We start from the raw sequence: 18,310 nt of genomic DNA on the forward strand, positions 1-18,310 counted from the left end.
GAGATGGGATCCATCAAGGAGCCCATTTAAGATGTGCACGGCTGGCCCCAGCTGGTTTAGCTCAGTCGTCGACCCGTGGACCAGAGCTGCAGGTTCAATTCCAGTCAAGGGCATGTACCTTGGTTGCAGCTCAATCCCCGGCCTTGGTTGGGGTTGTGCAGGAGGCAGCCAATCGATGTGTCTTTCTCACACCAATGTTTCTCTCTCTCCCTCCCTCTTACCCTATCTGAAAATAAATGGAAAAATATCCCCAGGTGAGGATTTTTTTTAGAAGTGTGAGGCTGCATCTAAGGACCAGGAAATTACCTATCAGTTACCAAGGCCTCCCACAGACACCAACTAGCAAACTTACCTTTAATGCCCAAATAGGGACATGCCCAAAGTCACAATGACAGTGGCCCTAGGCTCAGAGGTGAGGGCACTAACCTTGGCAATGGTTAGGTGACTGCAGTGTCACCTCCTGGCCACAGTGTTGAGAGGTGGCAGGCCTCTGTGCCATTAAAGGCTGGCAGCACAAACTAAAACCATGGGGAAGGAAGGGGTCACTCCTCAGGCCTTCACTGTACCACTGTCAGTACTGAGTGCTGAAGGGCCACACTCCAGGGCCACAGAGAGGGTACTGGGCCAACAGGTAATGCCTCCTACAGTGGACTTTGCTACCAGCTCTTTGTAAAAAGGCAGCACCTGCTGAAGAAGGGCACAGGGGCAGAAGCTCGCCTCAGACACGGGACAGTATTTTGCTGAGGAAAGCACGCAGGGAATCAGTATTTACTAATGAACAAGGCTACTCCCCAGGGGGAAATCCAGAGAGACAGGGCTGGCATATGGACAAAAAGATAGACTGATGGACTCCAGGACTGAGAAGACAAAACTCTCATTAGCAGAACCTGGGCACCTGCACCCAGGGCGCAGACAATCCCTAATGTGCAGACAAGCGTAAAGTTCTCTCTATAAGCCTGGAGCTTCCCACAGTGGGCTGCTGCGTTGGGCCTGGCCTGGGGAAAGGTGAGACCCTGAGCAGACCACAGCCCCTGCGCCCTGGGAGGAGCAGCCCATCCAGAGGCAGCACAGCTGCTCAAACCAGAGGAAGAGGACTCCCACCCACAGCACAGGAACTGCAAATACTGTCTTGGCCAGAGTCACCAGAGTCCCTGAGGCCTGCTGGGACAATGACTCTCCTCAGCAAATACAGCAGGGCCCCCTCACTGGGGCAAGAGGGGGTGGACTCCTTAGGCATGGGATCTTAGTGGGAAGGGCTGGCTGGGGTGTGTAGGCAGGAAGAGGAGCAGGTTCAAGTGCCACAGAGTTCCTGGGAATCCCAGGGCCTGCTGTACTCTGCCATAAGCTGACTTCAGCCCAGCTTCATGAATCTAGCCTCATGCCAAGAACAAAACTGAGAAGGATGGGTCCAGTTGTGTGCACTGGCCTTGTGTGCCCTGCAGACATCAGTCAAGGAGCAGCTGACACCCCTAACACTAGAATGTGTCCCCCTAGAAATGGGCACCCAATCCCTCTACTTCTGAGGAACAAGGGATGAGTGGACATGAAGGGGCCCTGCACGAGCCCAGAGCTTCACCCCACAATCAGCAGGGCCCTGCAGCCACAGAACCCAAAAAATCTAGGCAAGAGAAACAATGTCCAAGGGCACCCTGTCCCTGCTGCCAAGCCCACCGGGGGCACCTCTTCTAAGTCAGCCTGGACATAGTCACAGCTGCAGAGCTAAGGAGCCTGGCTGAGAGGACGTGTGTTCTGCTCCCCTTCTCTTTATATATATGGAGTCCAGGCTACAGCTAAAAACATTTCTTTTAGTTTATACCCAAGAGAAATATAACCCTTTAAAAGCAAGTCTGTGTCCTCACGGCGAGTTCAGATCAATGGTCCCTGCCTGCGGGTGGAGAGGAAGGGGTTCTGAGGGCCCAGAACTGGGCCTACTGGTTCTCGTCCCGCATCTGTTCCATGATGCTGATGAGGTTCTCCAGGCCAAACACATAGCCTCGGTCCGGCCCGTCATGCACGGTGGGGTCATCCCGAAAGCCCTTGAACGTGCTGTGTGCAAAGTCGATCATGCGGACATCCACCTTGGGTGGAGAGGAGGAGCTCGCCTCAGGACTGGTGCTGCTGGGGCTGGTGCTAGGGCCACAGGGTGATGCCACCTCAGGCAGCCCTGTGTCCAGGTGCTTGAGACGCACGTCGGAGCGGCGGTCCAGCGAGGACTCAGCCCAGCACTCCTTGCCATCATAGATGATAAGCAGGGAACTGGAGTAGAAGCGGTAGGAGGCCTGCCGCTCCAAAACCATTTTCAGGCCCTGCAGTTTGCTCAGGATGGGCTCAAAAAGGTCACGTCGCAGGTCCAAGCCGTTGTGCAGGTACTGATAGAGGGCGTTGCGGAAGCCTTCAATGGAGAGCCCACGGCCATAGTACTTGTTCCTGCAGAGGTAATGCCCTGTGTCCAGCTGGTACACCTGAAATCCCAGGAGACAGACAAGGGTGAGTGCCAGGTTGTCTGATGACCTCAGAGTGCCCTGGGCAAGCACTGTCTGGAAAGTACTTCTGACTGGCCTGAGCTTTTCTGCTAACCCTATGTAACTGAGGTGGGCAGGCCGGTTCACCCCAAGTCTTCCTGCAGTAAAGTCAGGAGAGAGGAGACCGTGATGCAGGCCCTCTGCCCTCACCTGTGAAGTCCTTTTCCAAGTTTCCCTGCAACCCAGCTGGACTCAAACTAGAAATACCTTACTGACCGGTAAGAGTCCTACTTGCCCTAATGTCGAGGCAACAGGCTCTCACAGCAGCTCTGTACCCGGAGCCCAGACCTAAGTCACCAGACAAGGACAAGAGAGCTCAAGGAACATACAAGGATGCACTCAGCACCCTGTGGGGCTCACCCTCTCGGAGGAGATTCTGGACCAACGTGGACAACGAGAACACTTGGCATGGGTAGCAGGCAGGGACAGGGGCAACCTAAAACATGCTGGCCCTCACCTGCATGCCACAGACCCTGACACCCAGCGTAGCTGACGTGCTCTGCTCGCACTTCCTCATCTGCCGGGCCGCCTTCTCGGCCGACGCATCGTCACCATGCTGCCGGGTGCCCATCTTCAGGTCCAGCACACAAGGGTACTTGAAGTGGTGCACCACGTTCTCCAGCAGGAGGAACTCTGGCCGCAGTCAAGGAGGATGACCACCACGCTCACCTTCAGCCACACCAGGAATGCACAGCGAGTTTTTCTCAGCTAATGTCATTTATATTCACCTCACAAACTCTCAAATGTGGATTCCACACCACTGCCTTATTTCTTTACAAAATTTTTTTACTGTGGTAAAATGCACATAACATAAAATTTGCTGTTTTAAGTTTGTTTTGTTTTGCTAATCCTCACCCGAGGATATCTTTTCCATTGCTTTTTAGGAAGAGTGGAAGAGAGGGAGGGAGGGGGAGAGAGACATCGATGTCAGAGAGACACATCAATGTGTTACCTCCCACTCATGCTCCAACTGGGCCAGGGAATCAAACCCGCAACCCAAGTATGTGCTCTTGACAGGGAATCGAACCCACAACCCCCTGGCCTGCAGACCAATGCTCTAATTGCTGAGCCACACCAGCCAGGGCCATTTTAAATACTTTGCAGTTCAGTGGCATTAAACAGATTCACATTATTGTGCAACCATCACCATCATCATCTCTAGAACTTCATCTTCCCAAACTGAAACCATCCCTTTCCCCCTTTAGCCCACAGTAACCACTATTCTTTCTGTCTCTATGAATATGCCTATTCTAGGTGCTTAATATATGTGGAGTCCTAGAATAGCTGTCCTTCTGTGTCTGGCTCTACCATTTAGCAAAAGGTTCCTCCATATTGTAGTGTAACAAAATTCCATCCTTTTTATGGCCGAATAATATTCCACCTCATGTAAATACCACATCTGTTGAAGTCATCATTTTTTTGTTCTTTAGACGTGTCTTGCAGGGATGTACAAACTAAAGATTCTGGCAGATTCATATACATCCCTGCACCGTCAGTAAGCTAGGGCGCTCCAGCCACAGCCCCACCCAGGCCTACGAAATAAAAAAGATGTCTTTGTAGAACTATGTAAAAATGAGAAATCAGATTTAACATTCCCAAATAGGAATCTGTAGAAAAAGCTGGTTTAAATTTCTATCTTGCCATTTTCTAACTTCATGTCAAACCAGTGAACTACATATTTAAAACTTATCCCTTAATACTTCTAGGACCTTCTCCTCAAAACCACTCTATGGTCCTGGCCACCTGTCATTTATATCCATGTTTTCATCTAAATCTACTGTCTGCAACAATCTTTGTATTTTTTTAATCCTCACCCACAGATATGCTTTTTATTGATTTTAGAGAGAGAAGAAGGAAAAAAGAAACACCAATGTCAGCAAAAAACATTGACTGGTTGCCTCCCATACACGCTCCAACTGGTATCAAACCCGCAACCAAGGTATGTGTCCTGACCAAGAATCAAACCTGCAACCTTTCAGTGGATGGGATGACACTCCAGCCAACTAAGCCACATGGCCAAGGCTGTTGGCAACAATCTTGGATAAAGGTATAGGCTCTTTTTATATCTGCCAAATGTCATTGGGACCCACAGCCTGGACCTCACTTCCATATCTGGGGATGACGACACAATCATACAGCCTCAGCAGATAAGACACTAAGTATCACTCTGATGATGAACATTTTAACACTTCCTAATTCTTTAAAGAATAACTTACAGCCCTGGCCCATTTGGCTCAGCAGTTAGAGTATTGGCCCGTGGACCAAAGAGCCACGGGTTCAATTCCAGTCAAGGGCACATACCTCGATTGCGGTTCAGGCCCTGGCCCTGGTCTGGGTCATGCGAGAGTCAACCAGTTGATGTGTCTCTTTCACATCAATGTTTCTCTCTCCCTCCCACTTTCTGAAGATAAATAAAAAAAATGTCTTTGGGTGAGGATTAAAAAAAAAAGAATGACTTACAGAAAACCATTAAATTTGGCCTTTAATTAATCTATCACCTGCTATAATCTATAAATAAGTGACAATAAATCCTAAAGAAGGCTACAGAAATATCTCAGTGCCTGAGAGCATGGACTCCTGAATCCTGCTCTGGCCACTCACTGGCTCTGGACACAACACTTACCGCGCCCCTGTGCTTGCATTTCTTCCTCTAAAGATGGGAGTCCAGCAGGACCTCCCTCGGAGACCATCCTGAAAACTGAGTAAATACGTATGACGTGCTCGGCACATTTCCCCTCGGTGTCTCAGTAAGATCAGTCATTCACTGTCTACTGCTGCAAAACCCTAAGTGATGATAAGGGGTCCCACTTCATAATTAACACTTTTTATCTTTAACATCATAAAAGTATTTTACATTGTACAGCTTTGGTGTTTATCTTTAGACAAAAAGCAAAACCAAAAACCACTAAAATCAAACCTATTAATTTTTAATTATTATCTTTTGGGAGGGAAGAAATACACATGTGCATGTCTATGTGCCCACACACACACACACACACCTGATTCTAGACATGCATTGATAAATATGGCAGCTACTAGCCAAATTTGGTGATTTAAATTTTAATTAGTTAAAATAAATATAAGCCCTGGCTTGTTTGGCTCAACCGTTAGAGCATCTGCCCACGGTCCAGAGGGACCTGGGTTCAGTTCCCGCTAAGGGCAAGTACCTCAGTTGCAGTTTGTCCCCAGCCCCTGTTGGGGTCATGTGGGTGGCAGCCAGTTGATGTCTCTCTCTCTCACATCCCCCTCTCCCTCTTGCTCTATCTGAAGATGAAGGCAAAAATATCCTCGGGTGAAGATAAAAAAAATTTTAAAGTTAAAAAATGAATAAATAAATAAATTTAAAATTCGGTAACTCGCCCTGGCCAGTTTGGCTCAGCCATTGGAGTGTCGGCCTGAGGACCAATAAGTTGTAGGTTCAATTCCAGCCAGGGGCACATACCTCGGTTGCAGTTTGTCCGGCCCTGGTTGGGTCGTGCAGGAGGCAGCCACTCGATGTGTCCCTTCACATCGATGTTTCTCTCTCTCTCTGTGTTTCTTCCTCTCTCTCCCTCCCACTCTATCTGAACAAAAATGGAAAAGTGTCCTCGGGTGAGGATTAAAGAGAAAAAAAAAAAATCAGTAACTCAATTCACAGCAACCAGGCTTTGATACTGCACTCACCACACTGGCAAAAAGCACAGGTACAGAATTCTTCCACCATCACACAGAGGTCTACTGGGCAGCACCTTTCCAGAGCAAGTTTAAGATTCAGTCTTAGCCCCAAAAGGCAGAAAAAAACACACACTATGTGGATAAAAGGAGGAAGAAGAGAAAGAAAAGCCTATGAAAAAGCAGAGAACAAAGGAGCAGTAACAAGGATACTGTAGAGCTTTCGGTCCTTGGACTCAGAGCGCATGCGGCTCAGCTGTTGCTTGTGGCAGCGCAGGCTCCAGGGGTTGTGGCTGATCTTCTCAGAGCTCAGACCACTGTTGCCATCTAGCATCTGGAAAGGGACGTCTGAAGGGCTGTGTAGCTCCACCTTCGGACTCTTTGCCTCCTGGGAGCTAAGGAGAAAAACACACACACACGTCACCCTCTGGGTCTCAGTGCACAGGGTGGAAGAGGCCTAATTTGCCACCCACAGACCCTGCTGGTGTGGCATGGGGGCCCAAGATGCATGAGCACATCAACGCAAGTAAATGGTTGTGAGTGATCTTCCTGTGTCTCTAAAAAAATGTGTGAGAGCCCTGGCTGGTATGGCTCAGCATTTAGGGCGTTGGCCTGTGGACCAAAGGGTTGCGGGTTCAATTCTGGTCAAGGGCACGTACTTTGGTTGTGGTTTGGTCCCCAGCCCTGGTCTGGGTAGTGTGGGAGGCAACCAGTCGATGTGCCTCTCTCATATATCAGTTTATCTCCCCACTCCCCCACCCCCACTCTATGTGAAGATAAATGGAAAAATATCCTTGGGCGAGGATTTAAAAAAAAAATGTCTGAGAAAGAATTCTTTGCATTAAACAATGTGATGACGATATCACTTCACATTCATTAGGAAGGCTATTATAAAAATAAAATGAACTGTTGAGGAGGTGAAGAAATGGGAACTCTCATACACTACTGGAGGGAATGTAAAATGGTGCAGCCACTGTGAAAAAGTTTGGCAGTTCCTCAAAAAGTTCAGCACAGAATTATCATACAACCCAACAACTCCACTCCTAGGTATATATCTGAAAGAACTGAAAACGAAACTCAAACCAACACTTGAATCAATGCTCATAGCAGTATTACAATAAACAAGAGCTGGAAACAACCTGAGTGTCCACCAGTGGATGGATGGGTAAATAAAACATGGTATATATCTATTTGTGGAATGGTACTGAGTATAAAAAGAAATAAAATTCTGATACACGGATGAACCCTGAAAATATTTTGCTAAGTAAAATAAGCCACACACAAAAGAATATGATTCCACTCACATGAGGTAACTCAAATTCAGAGGGACAGAAAGTAGAGGGCAGCTGCCAGGGGTTGGGGGGAAAGAATGGAGTTAGTTGTTTATACATATAGAGCTTCTTTTGAGGATGATGGACTAGTGGATGGTGGTGATGGCTACACAACAATGTGAATGTACTTAATGCCACTCAAATGTTTTTGGGAAAAGGTGAAAACAGTAAATTTTGTTATGTGTATTTTACCACAATGTAAAAAATTACAAAAATTGATGATCATGTGGTTCACACTTCATCCACACAGGGTGGAGCACAAGATGCCATGATCAAGGACCAGAATAATTATTCTTTCAGATGGGGTACAGAGTCCGTGACACCAACAACAGAATTGTTCTTTAAGATTGCCAGGAAGCAGAGGCTGACATTATGCTTCTGAACATGTGTCGGCCTCTGTCTCGGGCCTGGAAGAAGGAAGAAAACATCAAAGAAAAGAAGAGCAGGCCCCAAGGACCTGTGGTTCTCAGTGGACCAGGGTGCACCTGTGGAGAGAAAGGCATGAAGCCATCCAAATAAGAAAACTTTATTTCTATTTCATTTTATTTTTAAAGCAGGAGAGAGTGAAGAGAACTCAGAAAACGGAGAAAATCAGGAGAGAGCAAAGTGAACGCGGAAAATGAAAAGAATCGGGAGAGGGAGGAGAACGCAGGAAAGGGAGAGAACCGGGAGTAACTGAAGAGAACACAGAAAACAGAGAGAAAGAAAACTTTATTTCTAAAATAAGTCAAACCACAAAGGGACTTTGGTGAGAAGACGACTCCACCTGAAAACATCACAGCTCTGCCACAAGTTCATCTTTGCCAACAGCAAAGCCCTCAGGGAAGGAACCTGCAGGGCTGCTGTGTCGCACGGCCAAGCCAAGCACGGCCAAGCGGTGCCCTGGGAACGGCAGCGCAGCTGCAGCTCAGAGCAGAGGTGGCTGCTGCAGCGATGTCGATGTCACTGTCCCCTGCAGAGCTGCTGATGCTCCCCAGCAGGGTGGCACTGGCAGAGTCTGTGCTCCTTTAACTGGAAGTAGAGGAGCCATGCAGTGCCTTGCAGCATGACAAAGGTCCCATTTTCTTCTGCTGAGGGCACTGCTGAGGACATGCATGGGTGCCCTTTTGTGATCCACTTTAGGAACCAGCAAGACTGCCTGGCCAGTGTGTCTCAGTGGATTAAGTATCGTCCCATGTACTGAAAGGTCCCAGTTCAATTCCCAGTCAGGGCACATGCCCGGGTTGCGGGCTTGATCCCCGTAGGGAGCATGCAGGAGGCAGCCGATTGATGATTCTCTCTCTTTCTCCTTTCCTCTCTCTAAAAAAATTAATAAAAACAGCCCGGCCAGTGTGGTTGAGCATCGACCCATGCACCAAGAGGTCGCCTGTTTGATTCCCGGCCAGGGCATCAAGGAGGCGGCCAATCCATGTTCTCTTTCATCGATGTTTGTATCCCTCTCTCCCTCTCCCTTCCTCTTTCTCTAAAATCAATAAAGAAAAAAATAAGTCAATAAAAACATATTAGGAAAAACAATAAAAGAAACAGCAAGGTTGACTTACTTGCCAAGTAAAACCAAATTAGTTCTCTGCGCCTGGACAGGGCCCCTGTGGTACTTGGCATCACCCTTGGCTACAGCCCTGGCCCCAGGGAAGAAACAAGCTCCACTCCTGGGAATGACTTAGAGACTGCTAACAAGCCAAACAGAAGTATGGTCCCTGCGAGTACCAGCTCTCACCTTCAGAGGAGGGCCTTGAACCTGGACATGGGCAGACCTTGATGTGGTTCTATGTTCACTGGCTTGTGACCAGATGATGCATGAAATAACTTCCATAACTTCAGAGAAAAGAAAGCTCACTACTAAGAGCTGCCAAGAGAGGTATAAACTGCCAGCTATGGACTGGGGGAATAGTCCTTGTCACCTGAACGACCAAGCTTAGGTGCCACAATCATCAGTCATGAGGAAGCTGCTGGGGCATGGAAAGGAAGCCATGAAAGCTTCTGCAGGAGTCCATTATCCACAAAAAAGTTCACCATCTGAAGACCCTGCTTACTACAGAGCAGAGGTGAAGCCCTCTCCTGGCATCAGAGATGCAGACCTGACCACAGAGGACCCCCACCTAGGACACAGGAAGTGACACATCACACACACAGCCAGAGTCCCATGAGGTTCTGTGCTCTTCGATGTGTGTCCACTTCCATTAAAGGCAGAGAGGACACAGGAAGGCCCTGGGCCGCTGAGCTTCAGCAGCTGGGTGTGCAGCACATGTTGCTGAACTAATCTGATGTCAGAGATAAACTACATGCTGCCACATGTAAGAAAGTCCCATTCCAACTAAGTCAGGTCACAGGGCATCCTATTCACAGAAACTTATTTTTGAGTGACATTAAATATAAAGTAATTGAATCATACAATTTTGATTTCACTTTGTTTCAGGAAGCTCACATTATTTTTAGTTTACATTAGTTTTATTATTTTTGGTTGTTGGTGGTGGTGGGTTTTTTTAATACACTTCAGTGGTTTTTTCAGTATATTCACAAGATTGTAAAACATCACCACTATCTAATTTTTAGGACACTTTTTTCATCACCCCAAAATCAAATACTGTTACTATTAGCAATCACTTCCCATCCTCCCCTCCTCCTCAGTCTCTGGCATCCACTAACACGCTTTCTGTCTCTGTGGATTTACTTATTCTGAACATTTTATATAAACAATTACAGAACGTGGTTTCTGTGACTTGCCTCTTTCATTGAGCATAATGGTTTCAAGGTTCATACTTGTTGTAGTGTGTATCAGTACTCCATTCTTTTCTGTCGCTGAGTAATGTTCTATTGTATAGATATATCACATTTTATTAATGCATTCATCAATTGATGGACACTTGGGCTGTTTACACTTTTTTGGCTATTAGAACTAACGCTGCTATGAAGATTTATGTACAAGTTTTGTGTGCGTTATATTTCTTCAGTTCTCTTGGATACATACCTAGGAGTGGAATTGCTTTAGCTTTCTGAAGAACTAATTGTTTTCCAGAGTGGCTGCACTATTTTACATTTCCATCAGCATGTAGGAAAGTTCCACTTTCTCTACATTCTCAACAACATTTTCATTGTCTGTACTTGTTCACTGTTGTTGTTAATGCTCACCCGAGGATATTTTTCCATTTATTTTTAGAAAGAATGGGGGTGGGGGGAGCATCGATTGGTTGCCTCCTGTACGACCCTGACCAGGGCCAGGGATCAAATATGCAACTGAGGTACATGCCTTTGCCCTGGAATCGAACCCAAGATCCTTTGGTCCACAGGCCAACACTTAACTGCTGAGCAAAACCAGGCTAGGGCTTTTGTCTGTACTTTTGATTATTGCCCTCCTAGTGGGAGTTCACATTTTTTTGCACAAAAATAGCAAGAAACAATTCTTTATAGGCAATTTTCCTAATCTATAAGAAAAATCAATTTCCAATGCAATAAACAAAATTTTAAGCGCAGGGAAAGGGTTAGTAGCTGATATCAGAGTCACAGAGAGATCTGACACCCAAAGCCCATAAAAATATTAGTCTGGATGTCCTCTCATTGCCCTTGGGCTCTGACATCCTGCAGGTCAGAAAGAAGCTGCAACCTCACAGTGGACCGATACATCTTGACCTTCTGTCTTGGGGTGAGAGATACAACAAAGTTGAAGGGCACAGGGCATCCTTGCTTCCCAAGGGCCAAAAGAGCTTCATTCTCTCTCAACCAGCCACAGCCACACTCAGAAGTCCTCATTGGGGTGATGTGACACACAGGGGATAGGTCATACCTACATGGGTGACCCAAGAGCAGCAGCCACCTTCCCCTAACTTAGGCCTATTTCCCCATGGAAACATGTGCGAGGACTCTGGCCATGCCTGAGTGTTGATGCTGACAGGACCAGACGTGCACCTTCAGCCCTGATCACCAGCCCCTTACCTCTCAGAGGTCTCAAAGGACAGGCTGGCTTTCTCTTCCTTGTGGTCACTGCCACTGCCTGACCGATGCAGGCTCCGGCGGGAGTGTTTGCGCCGAGGTTGCTCCCGCTCTGGTGTGTCATCCTGCTCCACGGTCTCACTTTCCACATAAGGGTAGGCCACCAAGTTGATGTAACCATCACTGTCCCCCTCAAAACAGACAGACACCACGCCTGTTGAAAAAAAGGCAGCCAGTCAACAAATGTCTACACACACTGGGTCCATGCAGCACACAGACAGCTGTCACTGGCTGTCCCACAGCACACAAACATCACCTGCCCTGCAGAGACTAGACCAATGGAAGAACAATGACAGTAGACACCTTTCTAGAAGACAGCTTACCACTCAGCCCCACTCTGTCTGCAACGTACCTTTGATCTTGGGTGAATATGTAGTTATTCCCACTCTCTTACCTGGAGCTCTCACTTGCATCAAGGACTTCTGTACCACTCCGGAGAATGGTGTCCTTCCATGACAGCCACACCAGGTGCAAATCTAACCCTCTACTTATTTAAAGGCTCTGTGATGCTGCCATTTCCTGTGGCCTCCTCTAGACTGAGCCCTTCTGTCTCTAACAGTGTCACCTAGAGACATCCAGACTTCGCCCTCCAAGACAGTCCCAAAAGTATGCCTTCAGCCCACACTGAGCATGGCCCTAAGCTAACCTCCCCAGAGAGAATTTCTGCTCACCCAGCCAGCACTGCTAAGTTGCAATAGCTTTGTATTTTCCATGCTGCACTCATGCACATTTGTTGTGTCTGTTTTTATCAAATAGGTTGTCATTTCTCCTGAATTGTTACCAAACCAGTTAAAACACAATAACTAGAAACCTAACTCAAGGAAGGAGGGGTTTTTTGTGTTTTGGTCTTTAATAAAGGTCCAATCTGCCTTTGTCTAACTTCCACATATACCTTCCTGTCAGCTATATTTCTCCTAACTCATCATGTGAGAAACTGGCTCTATAATCTGAAAATTAATGAGAAGCATTTATGAATATGTCAATACACTAAACCAAGAATATCTTTCTCTTTGGCCCATTTCCTTCTCCACATGGGCACTGCTCCAATCCCTGGGCCTTTTTCAAAAAATTGTTACTGATTTTGAGAGAGAGAGAGAAGAAGGGAGAAGGAAAAAGAGAAACATCAACGTGAGAGCGGGAACATCAATCAGCTACCTCCTACACGCCCCCCACTGTGGATCCAGCCCACAACCCAGGCCTGTGCCCTGACCGGGAATTGAACCAGCAACCCTTCAGTACACAGGATGACACCCAACGAACTGAGCCACACTGGCCATGGCACCCTGGGCCCTTTTAGGAAAAAAATCCTTGAAACATCAAAATGAAATATTTCTTCCCCTCACTTTCCCATTATATTGCTTAAACATAGCCTCCCATTAGCAGACTTCAAATCTGTACTCTGGCTTTCTTACACAGCTGGCTGCCTCTCCTGCAGGTCTTCACTTTTGTAATTTCCTCTCTTTGTCTTCACCAGAGCCTCAATTCTGTTCAAACTTGAATGCCCCTGTGTACATTCTTCTGTCTCCTGGGCACATCCTCATGCTCAGATCTAGTGTCCTCCAGGCCTGCCCCACTGCTCCCAAGCTGGTTCCTACCCCGTTGTGGCTGATCCTTCTACGATCCTCTACATCTCCCAGTTCTTGGTTTACTCTTTACTGGAATACATTTTCAAGTCCTGAAACTTCCTAAGAAAGGATATTTTAGAATGTCAATTTTCTGAGTCTTTTGCAGGACTTTATTCTACTCTAACATTTATATGATTGATAGCTTGGCTGAAGAGAGAATTCTATGTTGTCTGCAAATAAAAATAGTTTTAGTTATTCCTTTCAAATTTGGATGTTTTTTATCATTTCATTTTCTTGCCAAAACGCACTGGTCAAAACCTCCAGTAAATGGCGACTACAAGTGGAGAGCACTGACACCGTTGTATTACTTTTGATACCGGAGGTGGGGAGAAGCAATTGTGTTTTTTTTATCCTCACCCAAGGACATTTTTCCATTTTTTGTTCAGATACAGTGGGAGGGAGAGAGAGAAACATCGATGTGAAAGGGACACATCGAGTGGCTGCTACCCACATTACCAACCAGGGCCGGGGGCAAACTGCAACCGAAGTACGTGCCCTTAGCGGGAACCGAACCTGGGTCTTTCCAGACCGCAGGCCAACGCTCTAACCACTCAGCCAAACCGGCCAGGGCCATATTATCCTTTTAATATACTATTGGGTTCAACCTGCTAAAATTTTGACATTTTTTACATCTGGGTTCTTGAGGAACATTTGTTTTTTGTAATGGACTTATAGAACGAGTTGGGATACATTCCCTCTTCAATTTTTTGCAAGAGTTTGTGTAGAAGTGGTAGTATTCCTTAAATATTTGGTAGATTTCACCAGTAAAGTTTTGTGGGTCTGGAGTATTCTTTGCTAGATTGCTTTAAACCCCAATTTCAGTTTGGTTAATAGATAGAACTACTTAGATTATCCATTTCTTCTTTAATTTTCAGTTTGTGTCTTTCAAGAAATTATCTAAGTTGCAGAATTTCTTGCCATAAAGTTGTTCATAATATTTTTCTTTCCTCACCCAAAGATATTTTTCCATTTCTCTTCAGATGGAATGGGTGGGAGAGAGAAAGAAAAAGAACATCGATGTGAGAGACACATCGACTGGTTGCCTCCTGCAAGACCCCAACCAGGGCCAGAAACCGAACCAAAACCAAGGTACATGCCCTTAACTGGAATCGAACCCACAACTGTTTGGTCTGCAGGCTGACACTGTAACTGCTGAGCGAAACTCACCAGGGCTCTATTTTTTTTTTTTTTAATCCTCACCCGAGGACATTTTTCGATATTTTGTTCAGATAGAGTGGGAGGGAGAGAGAGAAACATCGACATGAAAGGAACACATCGAGTGGTTGCCACCCACATGACCCAACCAGGACCGGGGACAAACTGCAACTGAGGTACGTGCCCTTAGCGGGAACTGAACCCGGGTCTCTCCAGACTCAGGCCAACGCTCTAACCACCGAGCCAAACCGGCCAGGGCTCTTTTTTTTTTTTTAAATCCTCACCTGAGAATATGTTTTTATTGACTTTAGAGAGAGAAGAAGGCAGAGGGAGAGAGAAACACCCATTGGTTGCCTCCCACACACACTCCTACCAGAGATTGAACTCACAACCTGGGTATATGCCCTAACCGGAAATCGAACCCATGACCTTTCACTATACAGAATGAACCACACTGGCCAGAGCCATAATATTCTTTTATCCTTTAAATAGTAAAATCTAGTGGTGCTACATCTATCATTTCTGATACTGGAAATTTATGTTTTCAGTTTTTCTTGATCAGTCAGTCTGGCTAGAGATTATCAATTTTATTGTTCTTCTCAAAGAATCAGCCTTTGGTTTTTGTTTCCTTTATTTTTCCTCATTTCCCTATTGAATTATCTTTTTCTTACTGATTTTCAGAAATTTATATATATAATGAAAAGAAGTGTGTGTGTGTATTCTTTTTCCTAAAACTAATCTTTGGGCCCTGGCCAGTTTTGCTCAGTGGTTAGAACATTGGCCTGCAGTCCAGAGAGATCCGGGTTCAGTTCCTGTTAAGGGCGCATACCTGGGTTGCAGTTTGTCCCCAGCCCTGGATGGGTCGTGCAGGTGGCGGCCACTCGATGCATCCCTTTCACGTCGATGTTTCTCTCTCTCCCCCCCCCCTCCCTCCCACTCTATCTGAACAAAAAATGGAAAAATGTCCTCGGGTGAGGATAAAAATAAATAAATAAATAATAAAATAAAACTAATCTTTGGTCAGTTATATGTGTTGTAAATATCTTCATCTCCTTATTTTCTTTAAAGGTATATATTTTTTTAATCCTCATCCGAGGATATTTTTCCATTTTTATTTTCAGACAGAGTGGGAGAGAGAGTGAGAGAAACATCAATGTGAGAGAGACACACTGACCAGGGCCGGGAACTGAACCACAACAAAGGTATGTGCCCTTGACCAGAATCAGACATGAGACCCTCGGGTCTGTGGGCCGATGCTCTAACCACTGAACCAAACTGGCCAGGGAGTTAAAGGTGTATTTTGATAAGTTTTAAGTTTTATATAGTCAATTGTATCCTTCTCTCCTTTTACAATTAGATCTTTTTTAAAAGAATACGCTTTTATTGATTTTTTAGAGAGAGAAGAGATAGAAACAGTAATAAGAGAGAAACATTAATCAGCTGCCTCCCACACACCCCTAACTGGGGATTGAGGCTGTAATCTGGGCACGTGCCCTGACCAGGAATCAAACCAGGACCTCTCAGTCCACGGGACGATGCTCAATCTACTGAGCCGCACCGGCCAGGCTAGCTCTTTTCCTTATGCCTTGCAGGGCCAACCAAAGCTATACTGGAAAGCTTTAATTCTCTGCAGGCACCTACAACTGAGTACCACTGGCAGACTCAGGACATTACAGCTGATCAGCGGAGAAATGCCTTTGTTGTGGTAGGGCAGGAAGAAGCTAGCTCCCTCCAAGAGTAGGTAAGGTTTAATTATTTTCAATTATAGGAACTTAATTTCTTCATAGCACTTATCACAATTTGTCATTGTTTTGTCTGTTTGTTTACTCTGTTTCTCACATTAGAATGTAAGCTCCTTGAAGGACCTTTCCTGTCCTTTACACTGTGGGGGTCGAGAGTGAGTCATCCCTAGATGTGCCTCTGTGGTATGCAGATTGTTCTGAGCTAAATACTACTTTAACCACGGGCCCAAGAGAAACTTCTGCACACACACAACCGACCCCCAACTACCTGGAAGAATTTGAATTAGAGGCCTTGCCCATAAGAGATTACAAAAAATAACTTCTTTTGACCTGTATCTATAGGGCAAGGAAAACTATTTACTAAAGGTCTGCTCTTCTTATCCTTCAATGACCTTATGAAGCCCCCGAGGCACTTTACTTCATCCATAGCTCAGAACGTCTTATATATATACCCATGTTCCATTTCCGTCTCTGAACCTCTGCTGCATGTGGGGATCTCTACTCTCTCATGTATGCAGGGTTCCCATATATATGTATGTATTCAATTTGATTATTTTCTTTTGTCTCATGTCTATTTGATTATTAGACCAGTCAGAAAAAACTTGAGTGTAGAGGAAAGTTTGTTCCTCCTCCACAACACTAATGAGCACAGGGCCTGGCATTTAGTAGATGCTCAATAAATAATTGATAAACGAATGAGGCAAAGTTCTGCATAAAGATACCGAAGCCTAGGACTACACATTCCGTTCTTTAACCAGTAGCACTTGACCGTAGCTGGGCATACTAATAAACAAAAACCCCTCTTCAAACCTGCTGCCAAAATTTAAAACTATTATTGGCATTTTTCCTTAACCTGATTGATTTTAAAAAACACCTGTGCTTCAGTCCAGCCACTATGGCTCAGTGGATTAAGCATAGTCCCATAGACTGAGAGATCCGGATCAACTACTGGTTGGGGCATGTGCCTGGGTTTCGGGCTCAATTCCCAGTAGGGAGCGTGCAGGAGGCAGCCAATCGAAGTTTCTCTCTCACATTGATGTTTCTGTCTCTCCCTTCCTCTCTTAAAAAAAAAAAAAAAAAATCAATGAAAAGAAAACAAAACACCTGTGCTTCTGCCAACAAAAAGATATGTGTGTATATATGTGTGGGTTAGTATAGATAACCTGTCTGCTGAAAGGGCCTAAAAGCAATGACATTCCAGGCACATCAGTGCATTTAGCACCAAGATCTCTGTTTTTCTAAATACTATTCCTACAATGAAAGGAAAAAGAACTCCTTGGAGAAATTATTGGTTCCTGAAGTGGGGAAGGAAAAATACAAGATGAGCCTGGAGTATCCTGTGGTAACTGGAAGAGCCAATAAAAGGGTCCAAATTTAGAATAATTTGAGGAGTAAAATATCCATAAGTCCATACTGAAAATAAATGGGTGAGAAGGGACAATCCTTCTTTACAGAAATGTAAATCCTTTTAATTAATAAAAAAGGAATGATGGAAATAGAAGTCCCTATTAGGCATGCAACATAGTGATAATTGTTGCAGTCAAGAACCACTGATGAATTCTAAACTTAGTGGGCTAAGGTACAATAAGCAGCAGGATCTTTAGAGTTTCAGAGTGTCATCCCTAAGATATTCATTAGTTAACAATGGGGAAAAAATAGCTTTACAGTGGAGAAGCCTGGCAGACACCACCTTAACCAAATGATCAAAGTTAAATCACCAGTAACATGACATATACCTCATGACATGATGAACTGAGGAGGAAATGGTCATTTCTATTGCCCAAAATATATCACCTCAATCTAATCAAGAGGAAATATCAGACAGACCCAAATTGAGGATCACTGTACAAAATGACTGCTAGTACTCTTCAAAAGTATCAAGGTCATGAAAGACAAAGAAAGACTGAGAAACTGTCTCAGACTAGAAGAGACTAAATATAATGTAAAACCCTGGACCAGAAAAACTGCCACTATTTGAATACAGTGTACAGATTAATAGTATTATATCAATGTTCACTTCCTGGTTTCATTATAAATTGTACTATAGTTTTCTATTTTTTTTTTTTACAAATATATTTTTTGACATTTTTGTATTTTATTTATTTATTTGAGAGAGACAGAGAAAGAGAGATGGAAACATCAATGAGAGAGAACATCCACTGGCTGCCTCCTGCATATCCCCCACAACTGGGGATTTGGCCCACAACCTGGGCATGTGCCCTGACTAGGAATTGAACCGGCGACCTCTTGGTGCATGGGTCGATGCTCAACCACTGAGCCACACCAGTTGGGCGTAC

At 45.3% G+C, this 18,310-nt stretch overlaps 1 protein-coding gene across 5 annotated transcripts in view; it reads right to left on the minus strand.

The window, feature by feature from the left end:
- Window positions 1-194: 194 nt before the first annotated feature.
- Window positions 195-18,310, minus strand: part of IP6K1 (inositol hexakisphosphate kinase 1) — a 48,721-nt gene continuing 30,605 nt past the window's right edge. For 4 of the 5 annotated variants that reach the window (XM_036266341.1, XM_036266342.1, XM_036266343.1 and 1 more), the window contains exons 3-6: window positions 11,435-11,645; window positions 6,387-6,568; window positions 2,980-3,155; window positions 1,723-2,462 (exon numbers count right to left, since the gene is read on the minus strand). In XM_036266341.1, coding sequence (XP_036122234.1) covers window positions 1,929-2,462; window positions 2,980-3,155; window positions 6,387-6,568; window positions 11,435-11,645 — 1,103 coding nt within the window. In that variant the 3' untranslated portion in view covers window positions 1,723-1,928. Of the gene's footprint in view, window positions 2,463-2,979; window positions 3,156-6,386; window positions 6,569-11,434; window positions 11,646-18,310 lie in introns of all 5 variants that reach the window. The other variant, XM_036266345.1, reaches the window with a different exon arrangement.

The sequence above is a fragment of the Molossus molossus genome, unplaced genomic scaffold (genome assembly GCF_014108415.1).
Source record: "Molossus molossus isolate mMolMol1 unplaced genomic scaffold, mMolMol1.p scaffold_m16_p_18, whole genome shotgun sequence".
Lineage (NCBI taxonomy): Eukaryota > Metazoa > Chordata > Mammalia > Chiroptera > Molossidae > Molossus > Molossus molossus.